The sequence below is a fragment of the Xenopus tropicalis genome, chromosome 3 (assembly GCF_000004195.4).
Source record: "Xenopus tropicalis strain Nigerian chromosome 3, UCB_Xtro_10.0, whole genome shotgun sequence".
NCBI lineage: Eukaryota > Metazoa > Chordata > Amphibia > Anura > Pipidae > Xenopus > Xenopus tropicalis.
In genome coordinates this window covers 153,711,687-153,732,296 of record NC_030679.2, presented here as the reverse complement: position 1 = coordinate 153,732,296, position 20,610 = coordinate 153,711,687, and the positions used below count along the sequence as shown (strand labels likewise).

The following is a 20,610-nucleotide window of genomic DNA, read 5'->3' as shown; positions in this document are numbered from 1 at the left end:
TTACATTTATCCACATTAAATCTCATCTGCCACTTAGCTGCCCAGATTGCCAGTTGGCCAAGATCCTGCTGCAGGGATGTCACATCCTGGATAGAACTGACTGGGCTGCAGAGTTTTGTGTCATCTGCAAACACTGATACATTACTCATAATACCCTCCCCTAAGTCATTTATGAACAAATTAAACAAAAGTGGACCCAGTACAGAACCCTGAGGGACCCCACTGAGAACCTTATTCCAAGTAGAGAATGTGCCATTAACAACCACCCTCTGTACCCGATCCTGTAGCCAGTTTTCTATCCATGTGCAAACGGCTTCACTAAGACCAATAGACCTTAGCTTAGAAAGCAGTCGTTTGTGGGGAACGGTATCAAATGCTTTGGCAAAATCCAAAAAGATGATATCTACTGCATCCCCACTGTCCAGCTTCTTACTTACCTCATCATAAAAAGCAATTAAATTGGTCTGACATGACCTGTCCTTCATAAAGCCATGCTGATTCCTACCCATAATGCCATTCTCCACTACATAATTTTGAATGTGATCCCTTAACAAGCCTTCAAATAACTTGCCCACCACGGATGTCAGACTTACAGGCCTATAATTGCCAGGCTGAGATCTTACTCCCTTTTTAAATATAGGGATGACATTGGCCTTCCCCCAATCCCTAGGTACCATACCTGATGAAAGAGAGTCTGAGAATATCAGAAACAAGGGCCACTGCAATTCTGCCCCTAGCTCTCTCAGTACCCGAGGGTGTATTCCATCTGGCCCAGGTGCCTTGTTTACATTTATCGTGTGTAACCCTTTAAGCACCATATCCTGTGCCAGCCACTGTGTAGTTGGAGCTGAGGCAACAGTGCAGCTATTGGGTGGGACTTGTCCCACTGGCTCCCCCTACTGGATACACAGAAGAAAAGAACTGGTTAAGCACATCTGCCTTTTCTGTATCCGCTGTAACCATATTGTTATTATAACTCAATGGGGCCACACCCTCAACCTGCATCTTTTTACTATTAATATACTTAAAAAACTTTTTGGGGTTAGTCTTGGCCTCGGCTGCGATGCGCTCCTCATTTTCTATCTTTGCCTTCCGGATTGCTGTTTTACACACTTGTTATAGTGTTTATATTCATTAAACGCAGCTACTGTCCCCTCTGACTTATATTTCTTAAAAGCTTTCCTTTTTCTCCCTATTAACTTCTTTACCTCAGAGTTAAGCCACATAGGGTGATTCTTAACACTTGTGCTAGGGACATTGTTACTACAGTGTGACTATTATTGTGCTGGGACATTGTTACTACAGTGTGACTGTTATTGTGCTGGGGACATTGTTACTACAGTGTGACTATTATTGTGCTGGGACATTGTTACTACAGTGTGACTATTATTGTGCTGGGGACATTGTTACTACAGTGTGACTATTATTGTGCTGGGGAGATTGTTACTACAGTGTGACTATTATTGTGCTGGGAGATTGTTACTACAGTGTGACTATTATTGTGCTGGGGACATTGTTACTACAGTGTGACTATTATTGTGCTGGGGACATTGTTACTACAGTGTGACTGTTATTGTGCTGGGGAGATTGTTATTACAGTGTGACTGTTATTGTGCTGGGACATTGTTACTACAGTGTGACTATTATTGTGCTGGGGACATTGTTACTACAGTGTGACTATTATTGTGCTGGGGACATTGTTACTACAGTGTGATTATTATTGTGCTGGGGACATTGTTACTACAGTGTGACTATTATTGTGCTGGGACATTGTTACTACAGTGTGACTATTATTGTGCTGGGACATTGTTACTACAGTGTGACTATTATTGTGCTGGGGACATTGTTACTACAGTGTGACTGTTATTGTGCTGGGGAGATTGTTATTACAGTGTGACTATTATTGTGCTGGGGACATTGTTACTACAGTGTGACTATTATTGTGCTGGGGACATTGTTACTACAGTGTGACTATTATTTTGCTGGGGACATTGTTACTACAGTGTGACTGTTATTGTGCTGGGACATTGTTACTACAGTGTGACTATTATTGTGATGGGGACATTGTTACTACAGTGTGACTATTATTGTGCTGGGGACATTGTTACTACAGTGTGACTATTATTGTGCTGGGGAGATTGTTACTACAGTGTGACTATTATTGTGATGGGGACATTGTTACTACAGTGTGACTGTTATTGTGCTGGGGACATTGTTACTACAGTGTGACTATTATTGTGCTGGGACATTGTTACTACAGTGTGACTATTATTGTGATGGGGACATTGTTACTACAGTGTGACTGTTATTGTGCTGGGGACATTGTTACTACAGTGTGACTATTATTGTGCTGGGGACATTGTTACTACAGTGTGACTATTATTGTGCTGGGGACATTGTTACTACAGTGTGACTATTATTGTGCTGGGGAGATTGTTACTACAGTGTGACTGTTATTGTGCTGGGGAGATTGTTACTACAGTGTGACTGTTATTGTGCTGGGACATTGTTACTACAGTGTGACTATTATTGTGCTAGGGACATTGTTACTACAGTGTGACTATTATTGTGCTGGGGACATTGTTACTACAGTGTGACTATTATTGTGCTGGGACATTGTTACTACAGTGTGACTATTATTGTGCTGGGACATTGTTACTACAGTGTGACTGTTATTGTGCTGGGGACATTGTTACTACAGTGTGACTGTTATTGTGCTGGGACATTGTTACTACAGTGTGACTGTTATTGTGCTGGGGAGATTGTTACAACAGTGTGACTATTATTGTGCTGGGGACATTGTTACTACAGTGTGACTGTTATTGTGCTGGGACATTGTTACTACAGTGTGACTATTATTGTGCTGGGGAGATTGTTACTACAGTGTGACTATTATTGTGCTGGGACATTGTTACTACAGTGTGACTGTTATTGTGCTGGGGAGATTGTTACTACAGTGTGACTATTATTGTGCTGGGGAGATTGTTACTACAGTGTGACTATTCTTGTGCTGGGAGATTGTTACTACAGTGTGACTATTATTGTGCTGGGGAGATTGTTACTACAGTGTGACTATTATTGTGCTGGGGAGATTGTTACTACAGTGTGACTATTATTGTGCTGGGGACATTGTTACTACAGTGTGACTATTATTGTGCTGGGGAGATTGTTACTACAGTGTGACTATTATTGTGCTGGGGAGATTGTTACTACAGTGTGACTGTTATTGTGCTGGGGAGATTGTTACTACAGTGTGACTGTTATTGTGCTGGGACATTGTTACTACAGTGTGACTATTATTGTGCTAGGGACATTGTTACTACAGTGTGACTATTATTGTGATGGGGACATTGTTACTACAGTGTGACTGTTATTGTGCTGGGACATTGTTACTACAGTGTGACTATTATTGTGCTGGGACATTGTTACTACAGTGTGACTGTTATTGTGCTGGGGACATTGTTACTACAGTGTGACTATTATTGTGCTGGGGAGATTGTTACTACAGTGTGACTATTATTGTGCTGGGAGATTGTTACTACAGAGTGACTATTATTGTGCTGGGGACATTGTTACTACAGTGTGACTATTATTGTGCTGGGGAGATTGTTACTACAGTGTGACTATTATTGTGCTGGGGAGATTGTTACTACAGTGTGACTGTTATTGTGCTGGGGAGATTGTTACTACAGTGTGACTGTTATTGTGCTGGGACATTGTTACTACAGTGTGACTATTATTGTGCTGGGGACATTGTTACTACAGTGTGACTATTATTGTGCTGGGACATTGTTACTACAGTGTGACTATTATTTTGCTGGGGACATTGTTACTACAGTGTGACTGTTATTGTGCTGGGACATTGTTACTACAGTGTGACTATTATTGTGATGGGGACATTGTTACTACAGTGTGACTGTTATTGTGCTGGGGACATTGTTACTACAGTGTGACTATTATTGTGCTGGGGAGATTGTTACTACAGTGTGACTATTATTGTGATGGGGACATTGTTACTACAGTGTGACTGTTATTGTGCTGGGGACATTGTTACTACAGTGTGACTATTATTGTGCTGGGACATTGTTACTACAGTGTGACTATTATTGTGATGGGGACATTGTTACTACAGTGTGACTGTTATTGTGCTGGGGACATTGTTACTACAGTGTGACTATTATTGTGCTGGGGACATTGTTACTACAGTGTGACTATTATTGTGCTGGGGGACATTGTTACTACAGTGTGACTATTATTGTGCTGGGGAGATTGTTACTACAGTGTGACTGTTATTGTGCTGGGGAGATTGTTACTACAGTGTGACTGTTATTGTGCTGGGACATTGTTACTACAGTGTGACTGTTATTGTGCTGGGACATTGTTACTACAGTGTGACTATTATTGTGCTGGGACATTGTTACTACAGTGTGACTATTATTGTGCTGGGGAGATTGTTACTACAGTGTGACTGTTATTATGCTGGGGAGATTGTTACTACAGTGTGACTATTATTGTGCTGGGACATAGTTACTACAGTGTGACTATTATTGTGCTGGGGCATTGTTACTACAGTGTGACTATTATTGTGCTGGGACATAGTTACTACAGTGTGACTATTATTGTGCTGGGGCATTGTTACTACAGTGTGACTATTATTGTGCTGGGGACATTGTTACTACAGTGTGACTATTATTGTGCTGGGGACATTGTTACTACAGTGTGACTATTATTGTGCTGGGACATAGTTACTACAGTGTGACTATTATTGTGCTGGGACATTGTTACTACAGTGTGACTATTATTGTGGTGGGGACATTGTTACTACAGTGTGACTGTTATTGTGCTGGGGAGATTGTTACTACAGTGTGACTATTATTGTGCTGGGGACATTGTTACTACAGTGTGACTATTATTGTGCTGGGACATAGTTACTACAGTGTGACTGTTATTGTGCTGGGGAGATTGTTACTACAGTGTGACTATTATTGTGCTGGGGACATTGTTACTACAGTGTGACTGTTATTGTGCTGGGGAGATTGTTACTACAGTGTGACTATTATTGTGCTGGGGAGATTGTTACTACAGTGTGACTATTATTGTGCTGGGACATTGTTACTACAGTGTGACTATTATTGTGCTGGGACATTGTTACTACAGTGTGACTGTTATTGTGCTGGGGACATTGTTACTACAGTGTGACTATTATTGTGCTGGGGACATTGTTACTACAGTGTGACTATTATTGTGCTGGGGACATAGTTACTACAGTGTGACTGTTATTGTGCTGGGGAGATTGTTACTACAGTGTGACTATTATTGTGCTGGGACATTGTTACTACAGTGTGACTATTATTGTGCTGGGACATTGTTACTACAGTGTGACTATTATTGTGCTGGGGACATTGTTACTACAGTGTGACTGTTATTGTGCTGGGGACATTGTTACTACAGTGTGACTGTTATTGTGCTGGGGACATTGTTACTACAGTGTGACTGTTATTGTGCTGGGGACATTGTTACTACAGTGTGACTGTTATTGTGCTGGGACATAGTTACTACAGTGTGACTATTATTGTGCTAGGGACATTGTTACTACAGTGTGACTATTATTGTGCTGGGACATAGTTACTACAGTGTGACTATTATTGTGCTGGGACATTGTTTCTACAGTGTGACTATTATTGTGCTGGGGACATTGTTACTACAGTGTGACTGTTATTGTGCTGGGGACATTGTTACTACAGTGTGACTATTATTGTGCTGGGACATAGTTACTACAGTGTGACTATTATTGTGCTGGGACATTGTTACTACAGTGTGACTATTATTGTGCTGGGGACATTGTTACTACAGTGTGACTGTTATTGTGCTGGGGAGATTGTTACTACAGTGTGACTATTATTGTGCTGGGGACATTGTTACTACAGTGTGACTATTATTGTGCTGGGGACATTGTTACTACAGTGTGACTGTTATTGTGCTGGGGACATTGTAACTACAGTGTGACTGTTATTGTGCTGGGGACATTGTTACTACAGTGTGACTGTTATTGTGCTGGGACATTGTTACTACAGTGTGACTTTTATTGTGCTGGGACATTGTTACTACAGTGTGACTGTTATTGTGCTGGGGACATTGTTACTACAGTGTGACTGTTATTGTGCTGGGACATTGTTACTACAGTGTGACTATTATTTTGCTGGGGAGATTGTTACTACAGTGTAAATATAATTGTGCTGGGACATTGTTACTACAGTGTGACTATTATTGTGCTGGGGAGATTGTTACTACAGTGTGACTGTTATTGTGCTGGGGAGATTGTTACTACAGTGTGACTATTATTGTGCTGGGACATTGTTACTACAGTGTGACTATTATTGTGCTGGGGAGATTGTTACTACAGTGTGACTATTATTGTTCTGGGGACATTGTTACTACAGTGTGACTATTATTGTGCTGGGACATTGTTACTACAGTGTGACTATTATTGTGCTGGGGAGATTGTTACTACAGTGTGACTATTATTGTGCTGGGGAGATTGTTACTACAGTGTGACTATTATTGTTCTGGGGACATTGTTACTACAGTGTGACTATTATTGTTCTGGGGACATTGTTACTACAGTGTGACTATTATTGTGCTGGGGAGATTGTTACTACAGTGTGACTATTATTGTGCTGGGACATTGTTACTACAGTGTGACTATTATTGTGCTGGGACATTGTTACTACAGTGTGACTATTATTGTGCTGGGGACATTGTTACTACAGTGTGACTGTTATTGTGCTGGGGACATTGTTACTACAGTGTGACTGTTATTGTGCTGGGGACATTGTTACTACAGTGTGACTATTATTGTGCTGGGACATAGTTACTACAGTGTGACTATTATTGTGCTGGGGCATTGTTACTACAGTGTGACTATTATTGTGCTGGGGACATTGTTACTACAGTGTGACTATTATTGTGCTGGGGACATTGTTACTACAGTGTGACTATTATTGTGCTGGGACATAGTTACTACAGTGTGACTATTATTGTGCTGGGACATTGTTACTACAGTGTGACTATTATTGTGCTGGGGACATTGTTACTACAGTGTGACTGTTATTGTGCTGGGGAGATTGTTACTACAGTGTGACTATTATTGTGCTGGGGACATTGTTACTACAGTGTGACTATTATTGTGCTGGGACATAGTTACTACAGTGTGACTGTTATTGTGCTGGGGAGATTGTTACTACAGTGTGACTATTATTGTGCTGGGGACATTGTTACTACAGTGTGACTGTTATTGTGCTGGGGAGATTGTTACTACAGTGTGACTATTATTGTGCTGGGGAGATTGTTACTACAGTGTGACTATTATTGTGCTGGGACATTGTTACTACAGTGTGACTATTATTGTGCTGGGACATTGTTACTACAGTGTGACTGTTATTGTGCTGGGGACATTGTTACTACAGTGTGACTATTATTGTGCTGGGGACATTGTTACTACAGTGTGACTATTATTGTGCTGGGGACATAGTTACTACAGTGTGACTGTTATTGTGCTGGGGAGATTGTTACTACAGTGTGACTATTATTGTGCTGGGACATTGTTACTACAGTGTGACTATTATTGTGCTGGGACATTGTTACTACAGTGTGACTATTATTGTGCTGGGGACATTGTTACTACAGTGTGACTGTTATTGTGCTATGGACATTGTTACTACAGTGTGACTGTTATTGTGCTGGGGACATTGTTACTACAGTGTGACTGTTATTGTGCTGGGGACATTGTAACTACAGTGTGACTGTTATTGTGCTGGGACATAGTTACTACAGTGTGACTATTATTGTGCTAGGGACATTGTTACTACAGTGTGACTATTATTGTGCTGGGACATAGTTACTACAGTGTGACTATTATTGTGCTGGGACATTGTTACTACAGTGTGACTATTATTGTGCTGGGGACATTGTTACTACAGTGTGACTGTTATTGTGCTGGGGACATTGTTACTACAGTGTGACTATTATTGTGCTGGGACATAGTTACTACAGTGTGACTATTATTGTGCTGGGACATTGTTACTACAGTGTGACTATTATTGTGCTGGGGACATTGTTACTACAGTGTGACTGTTATTGTGCTGGGGAGATTGTTACTACAGTGTGACTATTATTGTGCTGGGGACATTGTTACTACAGTGTGACTATTATTGTGCTGGGGACATTGTTACTACAGTGTGACTGTTATTGTGCTGGGGACATTGTTACTACAGTGTGACTGTTATTGTGCTGGGGACATTGTTACTACAGTGTGACTGTTATTGTGCTGGGACATTGTTACTACAGTGTGACTTTTATTGTGCTGGGACATTGTTACTACAGTGTGACTGTTATTGTGCTGGGGACATTGTTACTACAGTGTGACTGTTATTGTGCTGGGACATTGTTACTACAGTGTGACTATTATTTTGCTGGGGAGATTGTTACTACAGTGTAAATATAATTGTGCTGGGACATTGTTACTACAGTGTGACTATTATTGTGCTGGGGAGATTGTTACTACAGTGTGACTGTTATTGTGCTGGGGAGATTGTTACTACAGTGTGACTATTATTGTGCTGGGACATTGTTACTACAGTGTGACTATTATTGTGCTGGGGAGATTGTTACTACAGTGTGACTATTATTGTTCTGGGGACATTGTTACTACAGTGTGACTATTATTGTGCTGGGACATTGTTACTACAGTGTGACTATTATTGTGCTGGGGAGATTGTTACTACAGTGTGACTATTATTGTGCTGGGGAGATTGTTACTACAGTGTGACTATTATTGTGCTGGGGAGATTGTTACTACAGTGTGACTATTATTGTGCTGGGGAGATTGTTACTACAGTGTGACTATTATTGTTCTGGGGACATTGTTACTACAGTGTGACTATTATTGTGCTGGGGAGATTGTTACTACAGTGTGACTATTATTGTGCTGGGGACATTGTTACTACAGTGTGACTATTATTGTGCTGGGACATTGTTATTACAGTGTGACTGTTATTGTTCTGGGGACATTGTTACTACAGTGTGACTATTATTGTGCTGGGACATTGTTACTACAGTGTGACTATTATTGTTCTGGGGACATTGTTACTACAGTGTGACTATTATTGTGCTGGGGAGATTGTTACTACAGTGTGACTATTATTGTGCTGGGACATTGTTACTACAGTGTGACTATTATTGTGCTGGGGACATTGTTACTACAATGTGACTATTATTGTGCTGGGGACATTGTTACTACAGTGTGACTATTATTGTGCTGGGACATTGTTACTACAGTGTGACTATTATTGTGCTGGGGACATTGTTACTACAGTGTTACTATTATTGTGCTGGGACATTGTTACTACAGTGTGACTATTACTGTTCTGGGGGCATTGTTACTAATATCGCACTTGCCTTATTACAGCTTTATAATACAATTACAGAAGGTGGGGAATCTGCTGGAACAGACGGGAATAAGATACATTTGATAAACAGACATAAAAGACAAGGAAATCAGATATGAGGAAATGCCCTATAACCTGTGTCCGTGGATGTGCAAACCCCTCCCTTAGCCCCTCCCCTAACCCCTCCCCTAACCCCTCCTCACTATTATGGGCTGAGGAAGCACTCACAGTTTGGGAAAGGCAGAGACTCACACTATTGGCGGACACTCACATTCTGAGTAGAGGGCTATAGGGGGTCTCACTGAAGGGCAGTTATTACCAGTTCAGCAACGTATAGCCGCCAATCAGACATTTGCTTCCATTTTATAACCGGTAAATGATTCCTATCCAATCTATTAGCAGTTGTGGGTTATTGCCCCGGTACAATCTGCATTTGTTTCTCCCCAAACTGCGAGATGCCAGCAATGTACATACGTGGGGGTTGTGGGTCAGTGACACTGTTAATGGTTACAGAGATGTCCCTGTCTTATCTACACATAACCTGCCCCTTCCCGGGGCCACAGGGCTGTGTCACACACTCACGGGGCAGAAGGGTCAGCGACCACATTCCCAGCAGCCTGCTTTCTCCTGTTCCTTTAGCCCCAAGAGCTTGCATTCTACACCATGAGGCTCTTCCCAGCAATCTTCTGTCTGGCAGTGATAATGAGAGTGCGAGGCAAGGTGAGACAGTCCAAGGTTCATTAAAGAGACCCCATTGTAGGAGAGTGCAGGAGATTGTTGTTATGTGGGGGTTAGAGAATAGGGGTGTGTGTGTCTGTGCCCATGGGGGAATAGATAGGGTGTTATGGGAAAGAGAATGCATAGACTAAGGATATGGGGCAATACAGGGGATTGTTATGTGGGGGTTAGAGAATGGGGGTGCGTGTCTGTGCCCATGGGGGAATAGATAGGGTGTTATGGGAAAGAGAATGCATAGACTAAGGATATGGGGCAATACAGGGGATTGTTATGTGGGGGTTAGAGAATAGGGGTGCGTGTCTGTGCCCATGGGGTAATAGGGTGTTATGGGAAAGAGAATGCATAGACTAAGGATATGGGGCAATACAGGGGATTGTTATGTGGGGGTTAGAGAATGGGGGTCCATGTCTGTGCCCATGGGTAATAGATAGGGTGTTATGGGAAAGAGAATGCATAGACTAAGGATATGGGGCAATACAGGGGATTGTTATGTGGGGGTTAGAGAATGAGGGTGCGTGTCTGTGCCCATGGGGTAATAGATAGGGTGTTATGGGAAAGAGAATACATAGACTAAAGATATGGGGCAATACAGGGAATTGTTATGTGGGGGTTAGAGAATGGGGGTGCGTGTCTGTGCCCATGGGGGATTAGATAGGGGGTTATGGGAAAGAAAATGCATAGACTAAGGATATGGGGCAATACAGGGGATTGTTATGTGGGGGTTAGAGAATGGGGGTCCATGTCTGTGCCCATGGGGGAATAGATAGGGGGTTATGGGAAAGAGAATGCATAGACTAAGGATATGGGGCAATACAGGGGATTGTTATGTGGGGGTTAGAGAATGGGGGTGCGTGTCTGTGCCCATGGGGGAATAGATAGGGGGTTATGGTAAAGAAAATGCATAGACTAAGGATATGGGGCAATACAGGGGATTGTTATGTGGGGGTTAGAGAATGGGGGTCCATGTCTGTGCCCATGGGGGAATAGATAGGGGGTTATGGGAAAGAGAATGCATAGACTAAGGATATGGGGCAATACAGGGGATTGTTATGTGGGGGTTAGAGAATAGGGGGGTGCGTGTCTGTGCCCATGGGGGAATAGATAGGGTGTTATGGGAAAGAGAATGCATAGACCAAGGATATGGGGCAATACAGGGGATTGTTATGTGGGGGTTAGAGAATGGGGGTGCGTGTCTGTGCCCATGGGGGATTAGATAGGGTGTTATGGGAAAGAGAATGCATAGACTAAGGATATGGGGAAATACAGGGGATTGTTATGTGGGGGTTAGAGAATGGGGGTGCGTGTCTGTGCCCATGGGGGAATAGATAGGGTGTTATGGGAAAGAGAATGCATAGACTAAGGATATGGGGCAATACAGGGGATTGTTATGTGGGGGTTAGAGAATGGGGGTGCGTGTCTGTGCCCATGGGGGAATAGATAGGGGGTAATGGGAAAGAGAATGCATAGACTAAGGATATGGGGCAATACAGGGGATTGTTATGTGGGGGTTAGAGAATGGGGGTGCGTGTCTGTGCCCATGGGGGAATAGATAGGGGGTTATGGGAAAGAGAATGCATAGACTAAGGATATGGGGCAATACAGGGGATTGTTATGTGGGGGTTAGAGAATGGGGGTGCGTGTCTGTGCCCATGGGGTAATAGATAGGGTGTTATGGGAAAGAGAATGCATAGACTAAGGATATGGGGCAATACAGGGGATTGTTGTTATGTGGGGGTTAGAGAATAGGGGTGTGTTTATCTGTGCCCATGGGGTAATAGATAGGGTGTTATGGGAAAGAGAATGCATAGACTAAGGATATGGGGCAATACAGGGGATACAGGAGAGGACATTGGGAGTTGGATATTGGCTGTAAAGAGCAGTTTATAGGCACAGGAATACTTAGTGTGAGTAGGATATTTATGGGGGTGAGGAGGATATTTATGGGGGTGAGGAGGATATTTATGGGGGTGAGTAGGATATTTATGGGGGTGAGGAGGATATTTATGGGGGTGAGGAGGATATTTATGGGGGGAGAACACAAGGCAGCTATTTAGGGTGTAGAGAAGGTATTATGGGGTGGGGGAAGGGGGAATGCATTGGGGCAGGTACAGTGTAGTGGGAAATTTTGGGGGGCTATATCATGGGGTGTGGAAAGAGTGTAAAGAATATATATATACATGCCACACTATGAATAAATAATAATCAGTACTGTTCATAGGCTGAGAGTGTTCTGCTATTCATCTACTAATCTCTCCCTTATCTCCCAGGAACCAGCCCCCCACCCACAGTTCCTTGACCCCAGAGACGCAATTAACCTCGGTCAGGACTGGGGTCATGGATTCCCTGCAGGAACGGTTCTTATCGACCTGTTAAACATCACCAGGTGAGTGTGTCGGGGGCAAGATAGGGGGAGATGGGAACGTATGGGGGAGATGGAAACATGGGGGAGACGGGAACGTATGGGGGAGATGGGAACTTATGGGGGAGATGGGAACTTATGGGGGAGACGGGAACTTATGGGGGAGATGGGAACGTATGGGGGAGATGGGAACATATGGGGGGGGCGGGAACTTATGGGGGAGAAGGGAACTTATGGGGGAGATGGGAACTTATGGGGGAGATGGGAACGTATGGGGGGGCGGGAACGTATGGGGGAGAAGGGAACTTATGGGGGAGATGGGAACTTATGGGGGAGAAGGGAACTTATGGGGGAGATGGGAACGTATGGGGGAGATGGGAACGTATGGGGGAGATGGGAACTTATGGGGGAGACGGGAACTTATGGGGGAGATGGGAACGTATGGGGGAGATGGGAACATATGGGGGGGGCGGGAACTTATGGGGGAGAAGGGAACTTATGGGGGAGATGGGAACTTATGGGGGAGATGGGAATGTATGGGGGGGCGGGAACGTATGGGGGAGAAGGGAACTTATGGGGGAGATGGGAACGTATGGGGGGGCGGGAACTTATGGGGGAGAAGGGAACTTATGGGGGAGAAGGGAACTTATGGGGGAGACGGGAACGTATGGGGGAGACGGGAACGTATGGGGGAGACGGGAACGTATGGGGGAGACGGGAACTTATGGGGGAGATGGGAACGTATGGGGGGGCGGGAACGTATGGGGGAGAAGGGAACGTATGGGGGGGCGGGAACGTATGGGGGAGACGGGAACGTATGGGGGAGATGGGAACGTATGGGGGGGCGGGAACTTATGGGGGAGACGGGAACTTATGGGGAAGACGGGAACTTATGGGGAAGACGGGAACTTATGGGGGAGATGGGAACGTATGGGACTTATGGGGGAGATGGGAACTTATGGGACTTATGGGGGAGATGGGAACTTATGGGGGCGACGGGAACTTATGGGACTTATGGGGGAGATGGGAATTTATGGGGGCGACGGGAACTTATGGGGGAGAAGGGAACGTATGGGGGGGCGGGAACGTATGGGGGAGACGGGAACTTATGGGGGAGATGGGAACGTATGGGGGGGAAGGGAACGTATGGGGGGGCGGGAACGTATGGGGGAGACGGGAACTTATGGGGGAGACGGGAATGTATGGGGGGCGGGAACGTATGGGGGAGACGGGAACTTATGGGGGAGAAGGGAACGTATGGGGGGGCGGGAACGTATGGGGGAGACGGGAACGTATGGGGGGGGCGGGAACTTATGGGGGAGAAGGGAACGTATGGGGGGGCGGGAACGTATGGGGGAGACGGGAACTTATGGGGGAGACGGGAACGTATGGGGGGTGGGAACGTATGGGGGAGACGGGAACTTATGGGGGAGACGGGAACGTATGGGGGGGCGGGAACGTATGGGGGAGACGGGAACGTATGGGGGGCGGGAACTTATGGGGGAGAAGGGAACGTATGGGGGGGCGGGAACGTATGGGGGAGACGGGAACTTATGGGGGAGATGGGAACGTATGGGGGGGCGGGAACTTATGGGGGAGACGGGAACTTATGGGGAAGACGGGAACTTGTGGGGGAGATGGGAACGTATGGGACTTATGGGGGAGATGGGGACTTATGGGGGAGATGGGAACTTATGGGGGCGACGGGAACTTATGGGGGCGATGGGAACTTATGGGGGCGAGATGGGGAGATGGGAACTTATGGGGGCGACGGGAACTTATGGGGGCGAGATGGGGAGATGGGAACTTATGGGGGAGAAGGGAACGTATGGGGGGCGGGAACGTATGGGGGAGACGGGAACTTATGGGGGAGACGGGAACGTATGGGGGGTGGGAACGTATGGGGGAGACGGGAACTTATGGGGGAGACGGGAACGTATGGGGGGGCGGGAACGTATGGGGGAGACGGGAACGTATGGGGGGGCGGGAACTTATGGGGGAGAAGGGAACGTATGGGGGGGCGGGAACGTATGGGGGAGACGGGAACTTATGGGGGAGATGGGAACGTATGGGGGGGCGGGAACTTATGGGGGAGACGGGAACTTATGGGGAAGACGGGAACTTGTGGGGGAGATGGGAACGTATGGGACTTATGGGGGAGATGGGGACTTATGGGGGAGATGGGAACTTATGGGGGCGACGGGAACTTATGGGGGCGATGGGAACTTATGGGGGCGAGATGGGGAGATGGGAACTTATGGGGGCGACGGGAACTTATGGGGGCGAGATGGGGAGATGGGAACTTATGGGGGAGCTTCTGTATGTTATTTCCCAGGATCCCCTTGTGCAAAACATTTTAAAGGAACAGTAACACTAAAAAATAAAAATGTTTTAAAATAATTAAAATATAATGTACTGTTGTCCTGCACTGGTAAAAGTTGTGTGTTTGCTTCAGAAAGACTACTGTAGTTAATAGAAATAGCTGTTGTGTAGGCATGGGGGCAGCCATTTAAATTGAAAAAAGGAGAAAAGGCACAGGTTACATAAGAAGATAACAGATAACTGTGTAGAATACAATGGTAATCTATGCTACTTATCTGTTATCTGCTTAGTAACCTGTGCCTTTTCTCCTTTTTTAAATTTAATTGGCTGCCCCCATGGCTACACAGCAGGGTATTTATATAAACTGTAGTAGTGTTTAAGAAGCAAACAGACAACTTTTACCAGTGCAGGGCAATAGTACATAATATATTAATTATTTTTATACACTTTCATTTTTTGGTGTTACTGTTCCTTTAATGTATCAGGAGGGCAAGGGATTTTCAGGGGAAAGAAGGTTTTCCATGGGTAACAAAGCGCCTCGTCTGCGTTTTCCCTTCATTTCTGAAAAGCAAATGGTAGCACCCCAAAATCCCTGGGGCGGGAGGGAAGAATTAGCATTTAAAATGATAATAAATCATTACTATCAATCTCAATGTATTCCCTTTATTTATGTAAGTTAATATGAAAAAAGACAAATAGCGTTCCAATATCACTGGTCGGGGGACAGATGCTTTCCCAGGACCTATAAATACTTAGGTGTTGTATATATATATATATATATATATAAATGTCTGGCCCTTGATCCATGGCAGTTGGAATAGATGGGAATAGATGTGAGTAGATAGTTACTCTAGAGCCGGACTGTGCATTTAGGAGGCCAGAAGAACTGATGTGGTCTCACAAGGCATCATTACTTGTCTGGGGGAGTCTGCTCAAGACTCCTTATACTATTAATATCACATCATACAATTTATTGCAAGCTGCCCCCTTGATATGTCTGACCACTGGCATTTCAAGCACACAAAGGCCCAAACAGAACCACGCTGGCCCAATATAAACCTCTGGTCTATGGCAGCTTCTCTGACCTTTAGCTTCCAGATTGCAGGAATACGGCTTCAACCGATGCTGGTAAGTAGTCGAGTAGTCGACCGACCAACCGAGGCGGAAGGGTGGTATAGACTGGGCAGAGCCAATGGCAAGCTGACTGGACTTGTGCTCTCTTCTAGCTCATCCTCCTCTTTTGAAGTTCAAACATTCGATCCAGAGGGGGTTCTACTATTTGGTGATTCCAGAGGAGGTCATGACTGGTTCCTGCTGGGACTAAGGGCTGGGCGCCCAGAAATCCATATTCATAACCAGATGGCGAAAGTGTCCGTGAGTGGGGGTCCGAAAATAAACGATGGAAAATGGCATAAGGTAACTAAGGAGAAAGGTGGGCGTAGCCCATTTCTTGTTTGTAGGCCCCTGATTGGCTAATTCTTGCGTCATATTGCTACATAAGCGCAAAATGCCCAACATAAAGAGGGGGCGAGTCTGAAGGCTATAATAATGGGTTAAAATGGGAGGAAATGAGTAAAACTAGGGGAGGGGAGAAAGGGGAGGAGCAGCAAGAAAGGAAGTGGGGAATGGTTCTGGGGGCATTAGATGGGGCCGAGATTCTGGTTGTTGGCCAAAAATGTTAAATCCGACACAACATTATTGTAAAATAAATCCATGAAATCGCCCCTGTGTTTCTTCAAGGGTTGTGGGTATTTACTTGGGATATTTGGCACGGGAAAGCCGAAATCCCTACTTTGCTACATGCACACGTATGAGCCGTGATGTTCTAGGTTCCCCTGACTCCGTGTCCGTGTATCAGTGACCCATGGAACATGTTTCTCCCTTTCAGGTCGCAGTGCGCAGTCAGGAGCACCGCATTGTCCTAGAGGTTGATGGGCAAGAAGCCTTGCGTATTGGCCACGTGTCCGAGGGGGTCACCTCCAGTCTGGACACCACTATGAGAATTGCGGTGGGAGGGATTCTGACCAACAGCTCGGAACTCATGGAACCAGTAACTCAAACCTTTCTCTCTGGGGCGTCACTGGCTTCTCTCTTTCCAAATTCTTCCTTTCTTTCACTCTCTGCTTCTACATCTGTCTCTCTATGGAGCTGGGCAGACAAACTGAGAGCTGGCCATTAGGCAAGGGTGACTAAATAGCGGCCACCGGCCTGATCACCAACGATCAAACTGAGGTTTAAAGCAGAGATTTTAGGGTGCATCTTGTATCAGCAGCCGTTTCCCCATTTATCTGCCTCCAGGGCAGAGCTGTTCAACTGGGGGTCTGTCCCCTGTCCAACTGGGGGTGTGTCCTCTGCCCAACTGGGGATGTGTCCCCAGTCCAACTGGCTGTCTGTCCCCTGTCCAACTGGCTGTCTGTCCCCTGTCCAACTCGGGTTCTGCCCCTGTCCAACTGGGGGTGTGTCCCCTGGGTGTGTCCCCTGTCCAACTGGGGGTGTGTCCCCCCAGCCTTCCCAAAGGCTCCAATGATCTTTTTTTCTATGAATTTAGCACAAGGTATTGTGGGTAATGGGCCCAGTACATGGGGAGATGGGCAGCACTGAGCAAGGGGATCAAACTGGACTCATGCCAATCATTTGCCTAATGTGTTGGGCTTATAGAGTGTCAGCTGCATGCCCCAACATCTCACGTATCATATTAATGCTTTATATTGGGTACACCCCCAAGGGTATAACGGGTTCATGAGCTGATAGGAAGATTTTAAGGCTCCATCTCTCAGGTTATTTCATTCTACCTTCCTGCTCCTATTGGGGGGACATGCCCTCTTCATTGAGTACACTTTGCACCTTCTCTAGTTCCCAAGTTCAGATCTCATGTCCCTTGTACGTTGTGTGTTACAGTTACACATCCCCTTGGATGCCTGTCTCCGTCACTGGGTCTTCCTTGGTGTCACTCCAAAATGGCTCCTGGATCCCACCTTCCTTCCTCACCCCAAGAGATGTTTTGCCTCACAACGCAGCGGAAGTTACTTCCCGGGTTCCGGACACGTGGCCTACAGAACCTCAGGTTGTCACCTCCGGCCAAACGTCTAACATCCTTCAGAATGAACTCCCAAACATCTAACATGTACACCCTAAAGCTAACAGATTCCATGCTTCATCTAACATTTGCCCCCTAGCCTAGCACCCCTGGGGTTCATCTCAACACTGGGGCAAAATCTAATACTGTACTAATTGCCCACTGGAGTGATTTGTGATATCATCATGTGACCAACCAATCCCTAGCAAATCAAGGCTGTGGGGGTCCAGGCTGTAGAAATGATGTGCTGGGGATTTAGGGGGTCTGATCACAGCACCTCCCTGGTAACCCAAGGTCCATATCCAGTCATTTCTCTTTCACAGAACCACCCAGGGTTCTTCTTGCTGTTTTCTAGAGAGATTCTGAACAGGTTGATGTCTCCTCTCCATAGACTTGCCTGCAGCATTGTCTCAGACAGGAGGCCCGTGGGCACTCTCACTCCAGATGGATCTGTTCTCAGAGAGTCACGTATTCCCACTCCTAAGGGTCTCACACCCAGAGACTGGGACTCTTCTCTTCCTTAGAGGGCAAGATAGGGTAAGAGTGGGCCACAGGCATACGTTGGGGAGTAACAGATGTGGGATGAGATGACAGAGTGAGAGTGAGCGCACATTTGTGGGTATAATGGATAAGATATGGCAAGCCGGGGTACAACTAGGTTCTTGGTAAGAATAACACTTGGGGGTGACTCTAATAGGGTGTGGCAAGTTTAGGAGATATGGGGTTCTAGATCATAATAATATTGGGGAAGCCTAATGTATAGCCCAGAATAAGACATGCCAAGCTTGGCAGATATTTATTCCTAGACCATGCAAATAAGGCCTTGGACTGTTGCCATAATAAGATTTTGCAAGTCTAAGAGGGGTTGAGGTTTGCAACTGAATAAGATACACCAGTGCTGCTCAGTTTTGTTTCTATACTAGAACAATATTTCATATCCCCCAAAATTGTTGGCTTCTAAATTTTAATAAGATATGACAAGCCAAGACAGGTTGGGTTTTAGACCAAACGGGAACATTGTGAGCCTGAGAGACATGAGGTCCTAGACCAGGATAGGATATAGTGATTCTGAGATATTGGGTCCTAGACCAGGATGGGATATGGTGAGTCTGACAGATCTTGGGTTCCAGACCTGGATGGGATTTTGTGAGTTTGAGAAATGTTGGGTTCTAGACCAGGATGGGATATAGTGATTTTGAAAGATGTTGAGTTCAAGTGAGAGACCTGGGTGGGATATTGTCAGTTTGAGAGATTTTGGGTTCTAGACCAGGACAGGATATAGTGAGTCTGAGTGATGTTGGGTTCCAGATCTGGATGGGATATTGTGATTTTGAAAGATGTTGAGTTCTAGTGGGAGACCAGAATGGGATATTGTAAGTTTGAGAGATGTTGGGTTCTAGTGAAAGACTTGGGTGACATATTGTGAGTTTGAGAGATGTTGGGTTCTACACCTAGATGGGATATAGTGAGTCTGAGAGATGCTAGGTCCTAGTGAGTGACTATGGTGAGATATTGTGAGTTTGAGAGATGTTGGGTTCTAGCCCATGGTGAGATATTGTGAGTTTGAGATATGTTGGGTTCTAGACCAGGACATGATATGGTGAGTCTGAGAGATGTTGGGTTCCAGACCTGGATGGGATTTTGTGAATTTGAGTGATGTTGGGTTCCAGATCTGAATGGGATATTGTGATTTTGAAAGATCTTGAGTTCTAGTGAGAGACCTGGATGGCATATTGTAGTGTAAGTGTGAGAGATGTTGGGTTCTAGTGAAAGACTTGGGTGACATATTGTGAGTTTGAGAGATGTTGGGTTCTACACCTAGATGGGATACAGTGAGTCTGAGAGATGCTAGGTCCTAGCGAGTGAGTTTAAGAGTTGTTGGGTTCTAGCCCATGGTGGGATATTGTGAGTTTGGGAGATGTTGGGTTTTAGACTGGGACATGATATGGTGAGTCTGAGAGATGTTGGGTTCCAGACCTGGATGGGATTTTGTGAATTTGAGTGATGTTGGGTTCCAGATCTGGATGGGATATTGTGATTTTGAAAGATGTTGAGTTCTAGTGGGAGACCTGGATGGGATATTGTAAGTTTGAGAGATGTTGGGTTCTAGTGAAAGACGTGGGTGACATATTGTGAGTTTGAGAGATGTTGGTTCTACATCTAGATGGGATACAGTGAGTCTGAGAGATGATAGGTCCTAGTGAGTGAGATATTGTGAGTTTGAGAGATGTTGGGTTCTAGCCCATGGTGGGATTTTGTGAGTTTGAGAGATGTTGGGTTCTAGACCAGGACATGATATGGTGAGTCTGAGAGATGTTGGGTTCCAGACCTGGATGGGATTTTGTGAATCTGAGTGATGTTGGGTTCCAGATCTGAATGGGATATTGTGATATTGAAAGATGTTGAGTTCTAGTGGGAGACCTGGATAGGATATTGTAAGTTTGAGAGATGTTGGGTTTTAGACTGGGACATGATATGGTGAGTCTGAGAGATGTTGGGTTCCAGACCTGGATGGGATTTTGTGAATTTGAGTGATGTTGGGTTCCAGATCTGGATGGGATATTGTGATTTTGAAAGATGTTGAGTTCTAGTGGGAGACCTGGATGGGATATTGTAAGTGTGAGAGATGTTGGGTTCTAGTGAAAGACTTGGGTGACATATTGTGAGTT

At 45.2% G+C, this 20,610-nt stretch overlaps 1 protein-coding gene across 2 annotated transcripts in view; it reads left to right on the top strand.

Annotated features, from left to right (window-relative positions):
* shbg (sex hormone binding globulin) overlaps positions 1 to 20,610 on the top strand; it is a 62,459-nt gene that overhangs the window by 28,977 nt on the left and 12,872 nt on the right. Inside the window, exons 2-7 of one of the 2 annotated variants that reach the window (XM_031899657.1) lie at positions 10,086 to 10,166; positions 12,452 to 12,567; positions 16,092 to 16,281; positions 16,754 to 16,915; positions 17,764 to 17,929; positions 18,333 to 18,478. In XM_031899657.1, the coding sequence (XP_031755517.1) occupies positions 10,110 to 10,166; positions 12,452 to 12,567; positions 16,092 to 16,281; positions 16,754 to 16,915; positions 17,764 to 17,929; positions 18,333 to 18,478 (837 nt within the window). In that variant the 5' untranslated portion in view covers positions 10,086 to 10,109. Of the gene's footprint in view, positions 1 to 9,390; positions 10,167 to 12,451; positions 12,568 to 16,091; positions 16,282 to 16,753; positions 16,916 to 17,763; positions 17,930 to 18,332; positions 18,479 to 20,610 lie in introns of those variants that run through there. The other variant, XM_031899656.1, reaches the window with a different exon arrangement.